This window comes from Perna viridis, chromosome 9 (genome assembly GCF_037379345.1).
Source record: "Perna viridis isolate PV_CMFRI_1.1 ecotype Kerala chromosome 9, ASM3737934v1, whole genome shotgun sequence".
Taxonomy (NCBI): Eukaryota; Metazoa; Mollusca; class Bivalvia; order Mytilida; family Mytilidae; genus Perna; species Perna viridis.
Window position 1 is genome coordinate 36,853,261 of NC_142453.1, and position 13,906 is coordinate 36,867,166.

Sequence of the window (13,906 nt, forward strand, 5' to 3'; positions counted from 1 at the left end):
CAAAGTCCAAAGTCCAACACGACTGAATTAAACGATCTCACGGCTAGTAATAGATCAATACACCCTTAGTGAGATGTTTTCATCGGTTTGTCGTGTATTATATTTTTGTATGTTCATAAATCATCGATATAGACAAAAATATGGACTCACTTTTCTGAAATTAATATCTCCAATAATCATTTAACATCTATGCGACAAACTTTTATATAAACAGAGAGCTTACACTTTCTTATATACATTTAGGTTCATGAGGTTGTTTGTACGCACGATTCAAATGCACGAAAAAAAAACGCTCATACTGGACGAACGCAAGATAATCGAACTCACGATTTATAAATGAACGTTTTAACTAGTAAGTAAGTAATTATAAGTAAATTCTTTATTTAAAGAGGGTAACCCAATTGGGGCTCTAAAACACAAGGAAAATTCAAACAATTATACAACATACATGTAATTACAATAATATATATTCTATACATTTATATGAATAGACATGCAGTTTCTAAATAAAATTTTGCGACGATGAAATAAAATGTTGAATATAATGTTGAAAGCAATTATATTTCTTATATAAATCTAAGATTTAAAACATGTTATGGCTGCTGGCAGTTCAATCTAATTAAGTTATGACAGCCGGGATATGGAAAGATCTTCTGTAAAAAAAAATGTATTAGATCTAAGTAGAAATATGTCATTCCTTGTGAAGACCTTAGACTGTAAGGTTGACATTGATCGTGCAACACTAAATAGTCGGGACACTAATTCATTAACATACATTAGTATAGCTTTTTGGTCATTGTTTATACATGACAGTAGTGAGGAAACTACTAATTGATTTTTACGCAGACGGCTAGGTTGAAATTTGAAATAGAAAAGTAGACGGCAAAATAGCCCATACAGTTAAAACGAAAGGGTAGTATATGTATAAATTATTGTCCTAAGTATCATTTGTTTATATTAAAAAAGAAAAGGGGTAGATTTGTTTACTTGTTTCTTGTCCAGCTATGAAGTCGACATTTTAATTCAGCTACTAAAATGACTTATTGGCATAAGTTGTTCTTGCTGTTGTTTTTTTGTTGTTTGTTTGTTTGTTTGTTTTGTTTTGTTTTTGTTTTTGTTTTTTGTTTTTTGTTTTTATTTAGTAATATCTTTGATATAGGAAGACTTGCATATATATAACTGCATCTCTATTGCGTCTTCAGTTGTTTAGTTTTGCAGTCTTAAGATCCTTTATTTCTTAAGCACGCATACATATCAACAAAGCAGAAATAAACCCAGGGGCCAAGATGTTTTTTTCAAAGTTATTAACATTTTTTTTTTAAATTTGTAACCCCAAATTTCACAGTGGTGAGCTTGAATTACCTCTCTCGCTTTGCATCTGCTTACTTATAGTGTAAGGATTTTCTTATTACTGAACTTAATTCAAGTGTTTTGTCATAACTGCTCGTACGAGCCGACATGTACATTTTTGTACAGTTTCAATTGTACTATGTAGATTTGTATTATTCAATAAAAAAAAAATTAAACATGTTTTTCGTTTCTTCTATTTCTTGCAACTTTCGTTTCTAAATAAAGTATCGATTACCAGGAAGTTAAATGATAACAATTAGAATTGACAAGTAGTACAGAGTTCATGCCTGAATTCAGAAAAGTAGACAATTCAAAGCATGGAACAAAAGCAACACTGTCAACCGTGTAAACGTTGTGACAATATTGTTACGCCTGCAGTTATTTGGTGTAGTAACTGTTTTGAGGCCCTCTGTCGCACTTGTGCCGATACCCACAAACGGTTCAAGATCACTGAGCTGAGAAGAAACATAAGGGAAACAGATTTCTTAAATGAACAAATGAGCAATAGCGTGTTCTGCAGTGTGCACAAGGACAAGCCAGTTGAGACTGTTTGTTTTGACCATGGTGTTATTTGTTGCGTTTCATGTATAACTAAAAGCCATAGAAAATGTATGAATGTCCTTTGTTTTGATGATATGGAGGAAATAAAATCTGAAAATATTGAAAATCTACGTATATACATTAATAATATTACTCAACTGGCACGTAGAATGAATGACCGCATTTTGAAAAATAGGATATCCTCGGGAAAATCCATAAAGACATTCTGCAAAAGAGCGCAGGCATTTGCAGTTGAAATAAAGAAAAAAATCGACGATGCTTGCGAAAGAGCAAACTATATCCAGAATGTGCTTGAGAACGATTTGGATAGAGCATCATATGAATTAGACAAGGTTTCTTATGTATCAGAAAGCTTATACCCAAACCTGAAAACCACACTGGAATATGGTTCTAAATTGAAGATATTTGAAAAGGTTACGCAGTTAAAACAAGAGTCGTTAGAGCTGGAAAAAAGACTTCGAGTAATTTTAGACAATGAAGTTTTAATTTCATATTATATGGGAAATGCTGAATCATTTAATATGAAAAACAACTTAGGTGAGGTAAAATTTGTTATTCAATCAATGGAAATTGAAAAGGAAACTTATCTCGGAAGCCTCTCAAGATGCTATGGTATGAAACCGTTTTTGTTTGAATCGCTTAACATGAAGTTGAAATTAGAAAGAACTCTCCAAATGAAAGGTGATAAAATTCTTGATTGCGTGCACTTAAATCCTGATATTTTAGCCGTGTTGTATCCTAGAACAGTTTCCTTGGTCAACATAAGGAATGGCAGGAGTATCAGCGTATTCAATAATCCACAATTCACCATGGCAAAACGAATATGTAACGATACATATAATTCTACACTGTATGTAGCCTGCCATGCCGGGATTGTTTGGAGATTACCTACAAATGGCTATCAATTTGAAGATTCTTGGATCAGATATAACATAGGCAATTTCGTAAGTGGGATTACGACGTTCAGTGGGCAAATATATGTAACGAGCGAAAAAGCAATTTTGAAAATCAGCTGTTTTCCTGAGAGATTGAAACAGGTTTTTCATTCGATCGAGTCTTCTGGTAAATATTACGACAAAATTGTTAGCGATGTGCATTCTGCAGACCGTCTCGCCTTAACCCTCAATCATAGTAGGGTTCTTTGCTTTGTAAACATTCGATCTAGGGAAATAAGACCTTTTAGAGGGGATATCGGTCTATTTTCTTCGATTACTTTTGGGCCACTTGGTGTATTGTTCGTCGTGGACGAAAACTGCACTATTCACATCATATCGAAAGATGGATTAAACAGTTGTGTATGCTTATTGAAACCTTGCCATATTGAGGAGGTGACAAATATATGGATAGATATAAAGTCATATCGCTTATTTGTTTGCGGCACTGATATGATCGAAGTATACAAAATAGAAACTTAAATACTACTTTCTGGTATAAGTTGTTTATTTTGTTTAGTTGCCTCACTGTGTGCGATTCATTAAATCAAATTTATTTTGAAAACCTGTACTTTTTTGTCCGTTTTCCGTTTTTGTTATGCCTGCTAAAAATAGAATATATTGTGTCGAGTACTAAAATCATGTTACTTGAGTGTTTCGAGCTCCAAAAATCTGTGAATCAATGCAATTTAAAAACATTTATTCATTTTTTTCCGACGGTCATCTTAGCATGGGGACCAATTTGGACATGAAAGAGTCTAGCTTGTTTTGTTCTTTTTTTGTTTAAATTAATTATTAATTAAATGTGACCCATAAAATACTCAAATCTGTGCAAAATTTGGTTAGATTAGACTTCGTTTCTTCTGGAAATACATGTAAGTATGAAAGAAAGAAAAATATATCAACATAACAAACCGTTGCACCATTTCCAACATGTATTCAAGCAAATAATAGTTAACAACAAAATTCATTAATCGAGATCTCTATTAGGTTTCATACATGAAGGAAGATTTTAAATTGGTTTATGATAATGACCCTTACATTCTAGAAATAGTGTCAAACTGGACAGAAATAATTCACTTTAAAACTGAAATGTATATATGGATACCTACAAAATTGTATCACCCGGTTTCATTCAATCAAAATGAGGCGGAGATAGATTTTTGGTAGAATATCTGTATGCATAAAGGAATTAGGGTCAAAGGGGATTAAACAAACATTATTTTTCTAGTTACCAAAGAAAAAAATACATTCTAAGTGTGTAGATATTTAATTATTGCATTTGTACTTTGGTTCCATACCAATTAATAAAGGACTAAAGGGAAACCAGAAAACAGGATTTTCTTCAACTTGGTATAATTTTTTTTTGTGAATAGCTACGAATTTTAAAGTTATTAACAACTTTCATCCTGGGAAAACCTTGTCAAATATTAAATCACATCCGAATTAAAATCTGTGTCAATACTTGTCTGAACTGTTAAGGGTTCAGCCTTTGCAGTTGCAACAAGCTGTACCCTATAAAGCCTTTCATTTTTCTTCCAAAAATTACTACTAAATAGTTGATAATGAATTGTCATCATTTCCTATAGTAAAGCATTTTTACTGAGTGAAATATTTTGTAACAATCGCAATCATGCACCACCGACTAATTACGTTTATATTTGATTTTATTTGAATGTGATAAAGAAAAATTCAGGACATAGATGTCGTTTTTTTTTTAACACGGTAAACATAATTTATTCTATACGTGAAACTTCCGAACTTTTTCCTCTAATTGTTTGAAATGTACATTCTCTCTCTGTTTCATTAGCCGGAATCTCTCTGCAGTAAAGTCTGGTTTCTCCTCCTCTGTGTAGGTATAAAGCTGTTTCAGTGCCCTGAATGACCTGTTAGGCATCACCCACTTATGACTAGATTTATGATTATATTCAGTGTCCGAATCATCACTATCGAAGTCGGCCTTGTCCACCACCGACTCTGTTCGTTGATAACTCACTGTTGGTTGTCGGTTGGCACTAGCACTCTTACCCAGCCTCGGCGAAGATGTATCAAGCGAAGAAAGTCTTCCGGAACTTCCGACAAAGCCTAGAGATGTATTTCGTCCCGATTTGCCAATAGATTTCTGACGTCTGTTGGATGATGGTATTGCTGTAAATGGTCTAGGTCGGGCTATTTTAGTTTTATGTGGATTTGCTATCACTGTATTACGAGCTATCACTCCTTTTCTTGTATTTTCTCCACCATAATACATGATTGTATTATCTGGTCCAAAGTCGAGAACACAGTTAGAAGGAACAGCTTGTAAAATTTTCTTTGGGACTAAAATATCGGGCGGAGGTGGAGGCTTAAGTAACCGCCTCCTCTCCCGTCGGAAATCTTCTATATCAAAGTCAATAGTTTTCTCTGAGATACGTCTGATTGTGTCTTGAAGTTTAGTTTTCTGTCGACTATACTCCAGGAGATACTTGCTAGACTGAATATTATAGCGGTCTATAACGTAGAGTCCGAGTCTTTCTGCCATTTCATTGGCTGATTGAACTGGGGCACTGTACTCGCGGCTAACATACTTGACAGGTGTGTGCTCCATTAGAGCCTGAAGAATACCTGTAAAAATTGATGAAAATTACAATAAACTTTAAAATAAAATGAATGAGGTTTATTTTTTTTTTCAAATTCTGTTTGTCCCTTGACTTTGAACTCCCTTTTCTACTTGACATTGTTGAACCTTGATCTTATACAGCGACTGGAATACATCAAATACAAATAGCATATAACGATTGTCCGCTAAGCAACAAAAGGCAAAAAATAAAATCCCAGTTGATTAGAATTTATAAATCTAAACATGGAACAGAACACATAAAAGGTAAACGTTCAAATATGTTTCCGCTTCCTACAAAAGTCATGTCCAGTAAAAGAAAGCCTATAACAACAAAGTGCAGAAATTATCCGCCTAAATGCTTTGTTTCAATGCTGGTGTTCATGATTGTTATCCTGTAAGAAGTTCAGTATTTAACGTAGCTACAATGTACGTGTAGTTGTTTAATTCATAGTTATTCAGAAATATATTTGCAATCAGAATACCAGATTCATTGGCCGGCAGCAGGGGCGGATGTAAGATGTCAGATTAAGTGGGCGTAAATAAATATAAAACACCGAGCGAAAGGAGTTTAAACAGTATAGAGAAGCCTGAGGTAGATAAAGCTCTTGGGGATAAAGCAAGATTTCAAGCAAATTTATTTCCTCAGTTTTAGTTGGGGGTAACCTCCCTCCCCACATGGATCCGCGGTTGTGAAGGTCTGCTAGTTAGAACAATCATTATTACTTTCTAAGTACTTTTAACGAAGGTAAAACAACGTATAAACTATTAATTTTTAAATTATTATATCATGTATTTGAAATAAGGGGGAAAGAACCAAAAAGGAGCAAAAAAATCTGTTGAACAGCATATGATATCGACTTTCGAGTATGTGATCTGTAGCTATAGTATAAAGGGAATGTCATCTTAATACATTTATATAAAATAAATAATAAAATGAAACAAAAAGAAACAAAAACGCTGTATACATGTACCTTATAAATCGCGAATTTTATCTGCTATCAGTTCCTCTTTTTCATTGTAGTAAACAAACAATCGAATTCATTTCTAATTCTTTTTTTTCTTCCGTTAGTCATGAATTACAATATAAATATATCATATTTACAGAAATGTATGTACTTACAATTTTTTTTTGTGGTGACGAACAAAAATGATTCCTTGATATAAATAGTTATCTTAGTTAATGTATTTGTATCTTAAATTCTCTAGAAGCGACTGATTAAGATATTTAAAAACAAATGTTACAATAAATTAATGATATTTTGTGTAATCCAGTAAACAGATGATTGTAATATTTTAAAGCAGATACAACAATATTTTGAAAGATATGGTGACATATTTAAACTTAATAACAATAGAAACGTTAAGTACCTCTATCGTTTACTTGTGACTTCCCCTAACAATAGTACGGTATATAATTTACTTATGGAGTATTTTAAAGTTACCCTGTATTTGTATCAAGTTTGTTTTTAATTATCCTAATTTTAGCATTTGTTGGAGACACAGAATTCACAGATTGTATTTGGTTGTCATGCTTATTACAGCATTTAAAGGTCATATCACTGGACTCTTTGTGTACAGACTCTAAAATGTTGTACTGGCATTAAAATCAAGTTGACACAACAGACAAGATAAAAAAAACACACACACACACACACACACAAACACTCCGCTGTCTAATGCTGTAAATAGGGTTTTCAATAGCCAGTTAGGATTAATTTAGGTACTGTTTAAAAAGAAATAAGTTGTGAATAAACTTTACAGCAAAAAAGCAACAGTATAGAATATTAAGATAAGAAAAAAGACCTATGAAATTCAGAAATTAATTTTTAGATAAAACAAAATAAATTGGATTCTCAAAAATATAAATAAATACATGTAAAATACATGACATTAAGATAAATACAAAAGTACCTATCATATTAATATTGCAAACTTTATGCTATGTTGTACACGTGTTTCAATGAGTAAAATCTCATTAGCAGCATTATAATGCATAACAAGAAGATTCAAGACCAAAAATAATTGTCAAATCTATCACCAAAAAGTTAATATTCCATCTGTATAATACAGGGAATCAATGAAAACTCAGTGTCTCGTGGACTTTGGAAATTTGTAACACTGCAAATTTTGATAAAAAAATACGAAATATATGTAAATGTACATTTTTATTGTGTCATCGTTTTTTTTATATTTTGTTTGTTTGTTTGTTTTTTATCACACCCAAGTCTACTACACGTAGGTCTCTCTTCTCTTTTGTGTTATAACAAATTTTCGTAGATTTCAAAGACATTCTTTATTTTTGTACAGCTTAGAACCGATACAATACAGACATAACAACGTCGTTATTCATAAAGTACAAAAGGAAGGAAAATTACGAGTTAGAAGAAACAACTCAGTAATTTAATTTGTTTTCTTTGAAAGGGTCGGACTGTAAGACTTTATTTTGTTTGAGTTTCTACAATAAATGTTTATTGAGTGTCATCCCCAACTGATGAATTGACAAGTAGATTACTAAATTGTGATTAACATTAAATTTATGATCGTTCAAATGTTGAACTGATTTTTAAAAATGTATAAAATATTGCATACATGTACATATTTATTATATCTAAAGTGATGGTTCATGTAAAGTGGGGGTACTTTTCGAACACGCAATCACCACTGTGTATTGAAAACCCGTTTCTCCGAAATAGTCCTCGTTGATCTAGATATAAATCCAACTATGATCATCTTAACATGCAGATACTACACAATCAGACAAGACATTTTTTTAACTGACCATTTCTTAAATTTATCATGGAATTTATTCTATTATCATAATGTCATGTATTCTATGAACTTGATGTCACTGTACTTATACGTATCTTATCATCAGCTTAATTTTCTATAGAAACTTTTTCTCCCCTTCCCTCCAAATGTAAATGCTAAAAAATGGGTCAGTTATAGAAATAAAGAACTATTCAGCAGTTAGTTTATAAATCATACATGTATTATATCATCCTCGGCTTGTCTATATAAAAAAGACTGAGTGCCCAGCACCTCTACACCCCTTTCCCAATCAAGACACTATTTTACCATCGGAACATCCGGAATGGTCCGATTTTCAGTTATATAAATAGAGAATCATTTGTGTTTACTAGATTATGGAATGCTTACGAGTCAGTTTTTTTTTTTGTTTTTGTCCTTGATTGAATATTGACTAGTACCGATTCTTTGTGTTCATTTTTAAGAGATTCGGAGTGATCTGATAAAATATTATAAGTTAAAAAGTACTAGAATTAGTCAAATTATTCCGATGCTTTACAAGCCTTAAAGAAGGAAATATATTCTTACCCTAGACTCTGCATTTTGAATATTGCACTATGAAATACCCAAATGTTTTCTAAATAGTTATTAGCCCTGATAATAAAGTATTTTTCGACAAAATTTGTTATCTTATCCAAACAATAAGATGTTTGCATGGTCCTTTCAAGTGTTTCATTCAGATTACGTAAACTTTAACAAAATAACCACTGTCACATCTCGCATTTTCTCCAGAATAGAGTAATTTTGAATGTCTTTGTACTGTCAGAATGTTGTTTTAGTGATTAGTTATGTAAATGGATTTTAGCTGTATATGCTTTGTCGGGACAATTTAAGAGAGTTGTACAACTAGAGGATCAATGAATTTGTCTTTATTGGGTGATCGTGTATTCGGGCAGGGTATGTGGATCTGTAGAAACCAGTCATCAAACAGTCGTTACAAGATTTGAGATTTATTGGCATTGCTTTTGAAATTACTTTTTAAAATGGTAAAATTTACCATTACTGCTATATACATGGTTGTTACAGAGAAAACTCGTGTGATTGTGACGCAATAGGAATAACCAAAGAAATTACTGGAAAACAAACTTTCTTGATGTTCATTTATACCTTACTACCAAAGTAAAGTCCACTAATTGTCTTTTGTAATGTATTAATTGGTATGGGAACAAGTCGCTCTGGACCGTACATTTGATCCATATATGTAATAAGGAGAAGGTCACGTGCATGTAGAAATATCTTTATACAGTTATACGCCGTTGGAATTTGCAGTTTTAAAATATATAGCAAGGGGAACACGACGTCAGATGCTATGCTTAAGGTTTTATTAACAATCGTGTATGAATTAAAATATGTAAAGAAATTTTGTCAATTAAAGGATGGACGGACAACGCTATTTCACAAAAGACGGGCGTATAAAATAGAATAATGATTGTAAATACGACATGGCATCGTAATAGATGTGCAGAGGCCGATCCAGAAATCAAAAATTGGGGAGTCGGACGAAGACATTAAGAAAAGTGGGGTCCAGGCTATCTTTTTTTCATGTTGCACAAAATTTACAAAAATTTGTAACAAAAGAGGAGGAGTTTTTAACCTCCGGAACCCCCTCCCCCCTTAGATAAATGTAGAGAAAACTTACAAACAACAAATGGCCAAGAAAATACAATGTACTTACAGTCTGCTATCGCGGGAATATTATGTATCTATTAACAATGATGAGATTTTGAAACTGTAATTAGGACTGGTTACAAAAGTAACAATGTAGAAAATTTACTTGATGGTTATCTCAAGAAAAGAAAACTTAATTCAAGTCCATTATGGACTCTTATAGTTCCTTTGCTCGCTAGTAGACAAAAGATTTTTGAAACGTCTTTCAAACAGCTATCGAAACAATGGCCTCCGTTGCCTTTATTATAGTTTTTATTGCATTTCTAAAATTGGTTTTGGTATAATAACTAAAAGTAAGTAATTTGATTATAGAACAGTAATCATTTTCATTATTGAACCATAACTTTACTTTCAGCTGGTACATTGTATGTTTGTGATCAACGATTGATAAAGAAAATAATTGCTTCTATATTCCTAACGGGATTTAATATAGCGCTTTGCGGAGTGCAGCGTGATACAATCACAGCATGTTGAATTCTGTTCACTAGGGGCAAGTGTGGACACAATAATAGTCTTTGACACACCTACGCAAAGGGACATAGAGTTCATAATGGACGCAACTTGTTTGAACTCAATATAGCATAAAATTTAGAATTAAATTAAAAGGAGAAAAAGTTTAGCCTTAAGGGTGCTAATCAAAGACATTTGCTTTCGATCCTTTTAACTTATATCACAGAGATACATGTATGTTTCGCTGTTACTCATTGATTGATGGTGACATTGTTACTAATCTTATATATTGTGGACAAATTGTAATATCCATGAATCATTTGACACCTCCTAAGTGGGCATATTTCTCGGGTAGTTTATTATTTACATAAATGGAGTTGTGACGATCGAAGTGATGTTTTTCAAAATCGATAGATTGTGATTGTGAGGACATATACGTAAAAGAGATATGAAACTATAAAGTAATGATGATTTAAGTTATGAAACTACATACCAAATATAATTGTCTTAGTAGAGGTGATTCATCTTACAGTGACTTTATCCAAAAAAAAAAAAACATAAGAATTCAGTCAATAGACGGTGACTGCAGGAGCATAAGCATGAACCGGATACAGCATTGTGAAAAAAGTAATGTTAATGCAACTGAATACCAAATATGATTGACAGAGTCCATGGTTCATATCATAATAAACTGACCTAATTAGAAAACTTAACATACAATCTTAACATAGAATTGAATATTGACTGAAAATTTAAGTCAAAAGACCGTGACTTCGGGGGCATATTCATGAAATGGATACAGAATTGTGATATAGTTAATATTGTTATGCCTTTGCATACCATATATGATTAATATGACACTTGGTTCATATTAAACTGTCGTAACTTAATCGATATGGGATGTCACATCAGAGTTTTGTAGTACTGTGATAAAGCTCGAAAGTTTAGGTTACAGACCACCAATTCAACCAATGAGCATTTGGAACGTACGCAAAAATAGTCCTACGCAGAAATTACCCCTGTTCCTCATAGTGCTGTGAAAAAAGTTCTCATCTGATTTAAAAAATTGAAACAGTTTCTGAAAGGAAAAACATTTCTGTACATTTTATAGGTGCATTTTGCTTCTTGTGATGTGAAGCCTAATCTCCATAATGATTTTTAAATATACCCCTATCTTGTGAAAACACTGGGATTTCCCATGCTATTTATAGACCCTTCACTTCCGGTGACCAGTACTGCACTGCAAGTCTGCTAACCCCACATGCCATTCTGAGGATTGTGAGCTGACATATGTAGAATCATGCTGATATATAGTCCTCTGCAGGTTAAAGTTAAGGTAAAGTCCAGAGAAGCCATTGAATATTGTGAAATTAGCATAGAAGCCTATGGAAAGTGGAATTAGTGGTTTTTAGCCTTTAAGCAGAATCATTTCAGTCTGGAAAAAAAATAATAAACTTATCCATAAGGATTATCTCCACTGTCTCATTGTTTAATCTTTGAATTACATTTTATTGGTTCTGACATTGACTCTCTTTTCATAAATTAAATATTGATTAATTCTATTACATTTTGTCCTACTTCCGGTCAATACTTTTAGTTTGCATTGGTACAAAGACCTTGTTTTATACATTTTATTATATATATTATTTTTTAACATAGAGACAACTGTATGATCAATTGAATTTTTTCTCTATTCCATCTTTTTCAAGAACGTCAGTGATGTTTAATAGTTCTTATACAAAGTTCAAGATTAACGGATCCCATGTGACATTTGTTAAAGTGTTTGAATTCTGCATCAATCTCAAGAGTTAAGTGCAATTTCAATAGACTTTCACACCACTGTCCCTGGTTAGGGGAGGGTTGGGCGTTCGCAAACATACATGTTTATCTCCGCCACGTACTTGATGTGCCTGTCCCAAACAAGGGACCTGTAGTCCAGTGGCTGTCGTTGTTACTTCATGTTCATAGATATTCATTTTACATGTTTTTCTATATAGATTAGGTCGATTTTTGTCTTTCATGAACAATGTCACTCAATCTGATTAAAATCAGTTATTATCATACGTTACGCTGCCTTATGCTCCCTAACATCGTTCAAAATCGGACAAACAAATTTCGGGTGTGTCTCAATTTCACACCTCTTCAAGTCCACAACAGCCAAAGATAACTACCCTTTAATATTTATCTGAACAGAATATCAATAGAAACACATTGATAGCTGAATCTTTAAAATCTGATTAAAATAAACTTTCTTCTTTCAATTCTTATGATAGCACCTCTTTCCCCCTTTTTGCCCCGTATTTTCAAAAACGAGGGGAGCAAAAAGTTCCCTCTGCCCAGTCCGTAGGAACGATGACTTTGTGTTCAAATTTCGATAAGAACTGATATATCAGTTTTACTCGAGTTATCGTAAATCAACGAAAGTTAACGGACGCCACGACGCAGACGACGAAAGGTTAACGACTGGGAATTTGTTTGCGATCGAAGAAATTAAAAATTATGCATGCCGACGCGTCTCGATTTATTTAGATTACATGTATATGGAAAATAATTATTTTGTAACAAACATGGATTAGACCTTAGGGGTAGTGACTATATAAAGGCTTGAAATGGACCTAATATAAATCTTTTGGTTACCATTGACAGATTAAATGCAGAAAGGTTCCAATATAAGAATAAAATCACTGATGCAGTCCTTTATATCAATCCAAGATACATTCAACATGTTTGATATAGCACCTATATAAGAGCCTTCAAATATGACTCTTATTTAATAAAATCAAGGCTTCGCAAGGCAAAGCTTTAAAAAAAATACGTCCGCAGAGGTACACGTAGAATCCTGAACAGCTGAGGCAAGTGCAATTATGGAAGAATAAACAAGAGAACCAGGGTTCTAGCGGTAATCAAAAGAATGTAATCTAGGGACAAAGACCAGACATGGAAAACAGACACACACAACAAAGAACATAAAGTAACTAAAATAATATACATACAAAGTAACAAAAGCAAATGAGCAACTCGGACTCCACTAAAAACTGGGAACGTGGACCTGGTGCACTATTTTAATTGCAATTAAATATCTTAAAACAAGAAAAGAATTTAATTGACCAAAACTGCAGTGGTCCCTTTTTGTCCCCTTATTCCTCAATTAGCACAACCCCAAAAATCAATCCCAGCCCTTCTTTGAGGATATTGCGCCTTTGGTATTATTTCAAAGTGATCCATCAACTATCGCTCAAGTTATTTTCTGTACACCAGGAAAATGCTTTGTTTCTGGCTCCTAATTCTTTATCAGTTCAAGTCACAACAGTAATCAGTAATATGTTTGTTGTATGGCACCTCTCTAAACCAAACCCCTTTCGGACTGTAAAAACCGGTTGGTTTGGATAGGGGTATGATTTATTCAGGTTCAAAATACATTTCAACTAACACAATGGGATTTCAAAAGTTGTCTGGTGTAAGCAGGTTTTTGGTTAATTCAGGGTTCAGTTAAGACCGGTTACACTGTACTACAATTTCAAAGAAATCCACGAACTAATAC

General features: G+C 33.0%; 2 protein-coding genes across 2 annotated transcripts; one reads left to right on the forward strand and one right to left on the reverse strand.

The window, feature by feature from the left end:
* Positions 1 to 1,591: 1,591 nt before the first annotated feature.
* LOC148608226 (uncharacterized) lies at positions 1,592 to 3,414 on the forward strand. Its single transcript, XM_088546695.1, has one exon. The coding sequence runs from the start codon at positions 1,668 to 1,670 to the stop codon at positions 3,324 to 3,326; it is 1,659 nt and encodes a 552-aa protein (XP_088402821.1). The 5' UTR covers positions 1,592 to 1,667; the 3' UTR covers positions 3,327 to 3,414.
* Positions 3,415 to 4,497: 1,083 nt separating this feature from the next.
* On the reverse strand, positions 4,498 to 8,920 carry LOC148608227 (uncharacterized). Its single transcript, XM_088546352.1, has 2 exons — positions 8,776 to 8,920; positions 4,498 to 5,447 (listed from the first exon to the last, which is right to left on the reverse strand). The coding sequence occupies exon 2, from the start codon at positions 5,428 to 5,430 to the stop codon at positions 4,585 to 4,587; it is 846 nt and encodes a 281-aa protein (XP_088402478.1). The 5' UTR covers positions 5,431 to 5,447; positions 8,776 to 8,920; the 3' UTR covers positions 4,498 to 4,584.
* Between the last annotated feature and the right edge of the window lie 4,986 nt (positions 8,921 to 13,906).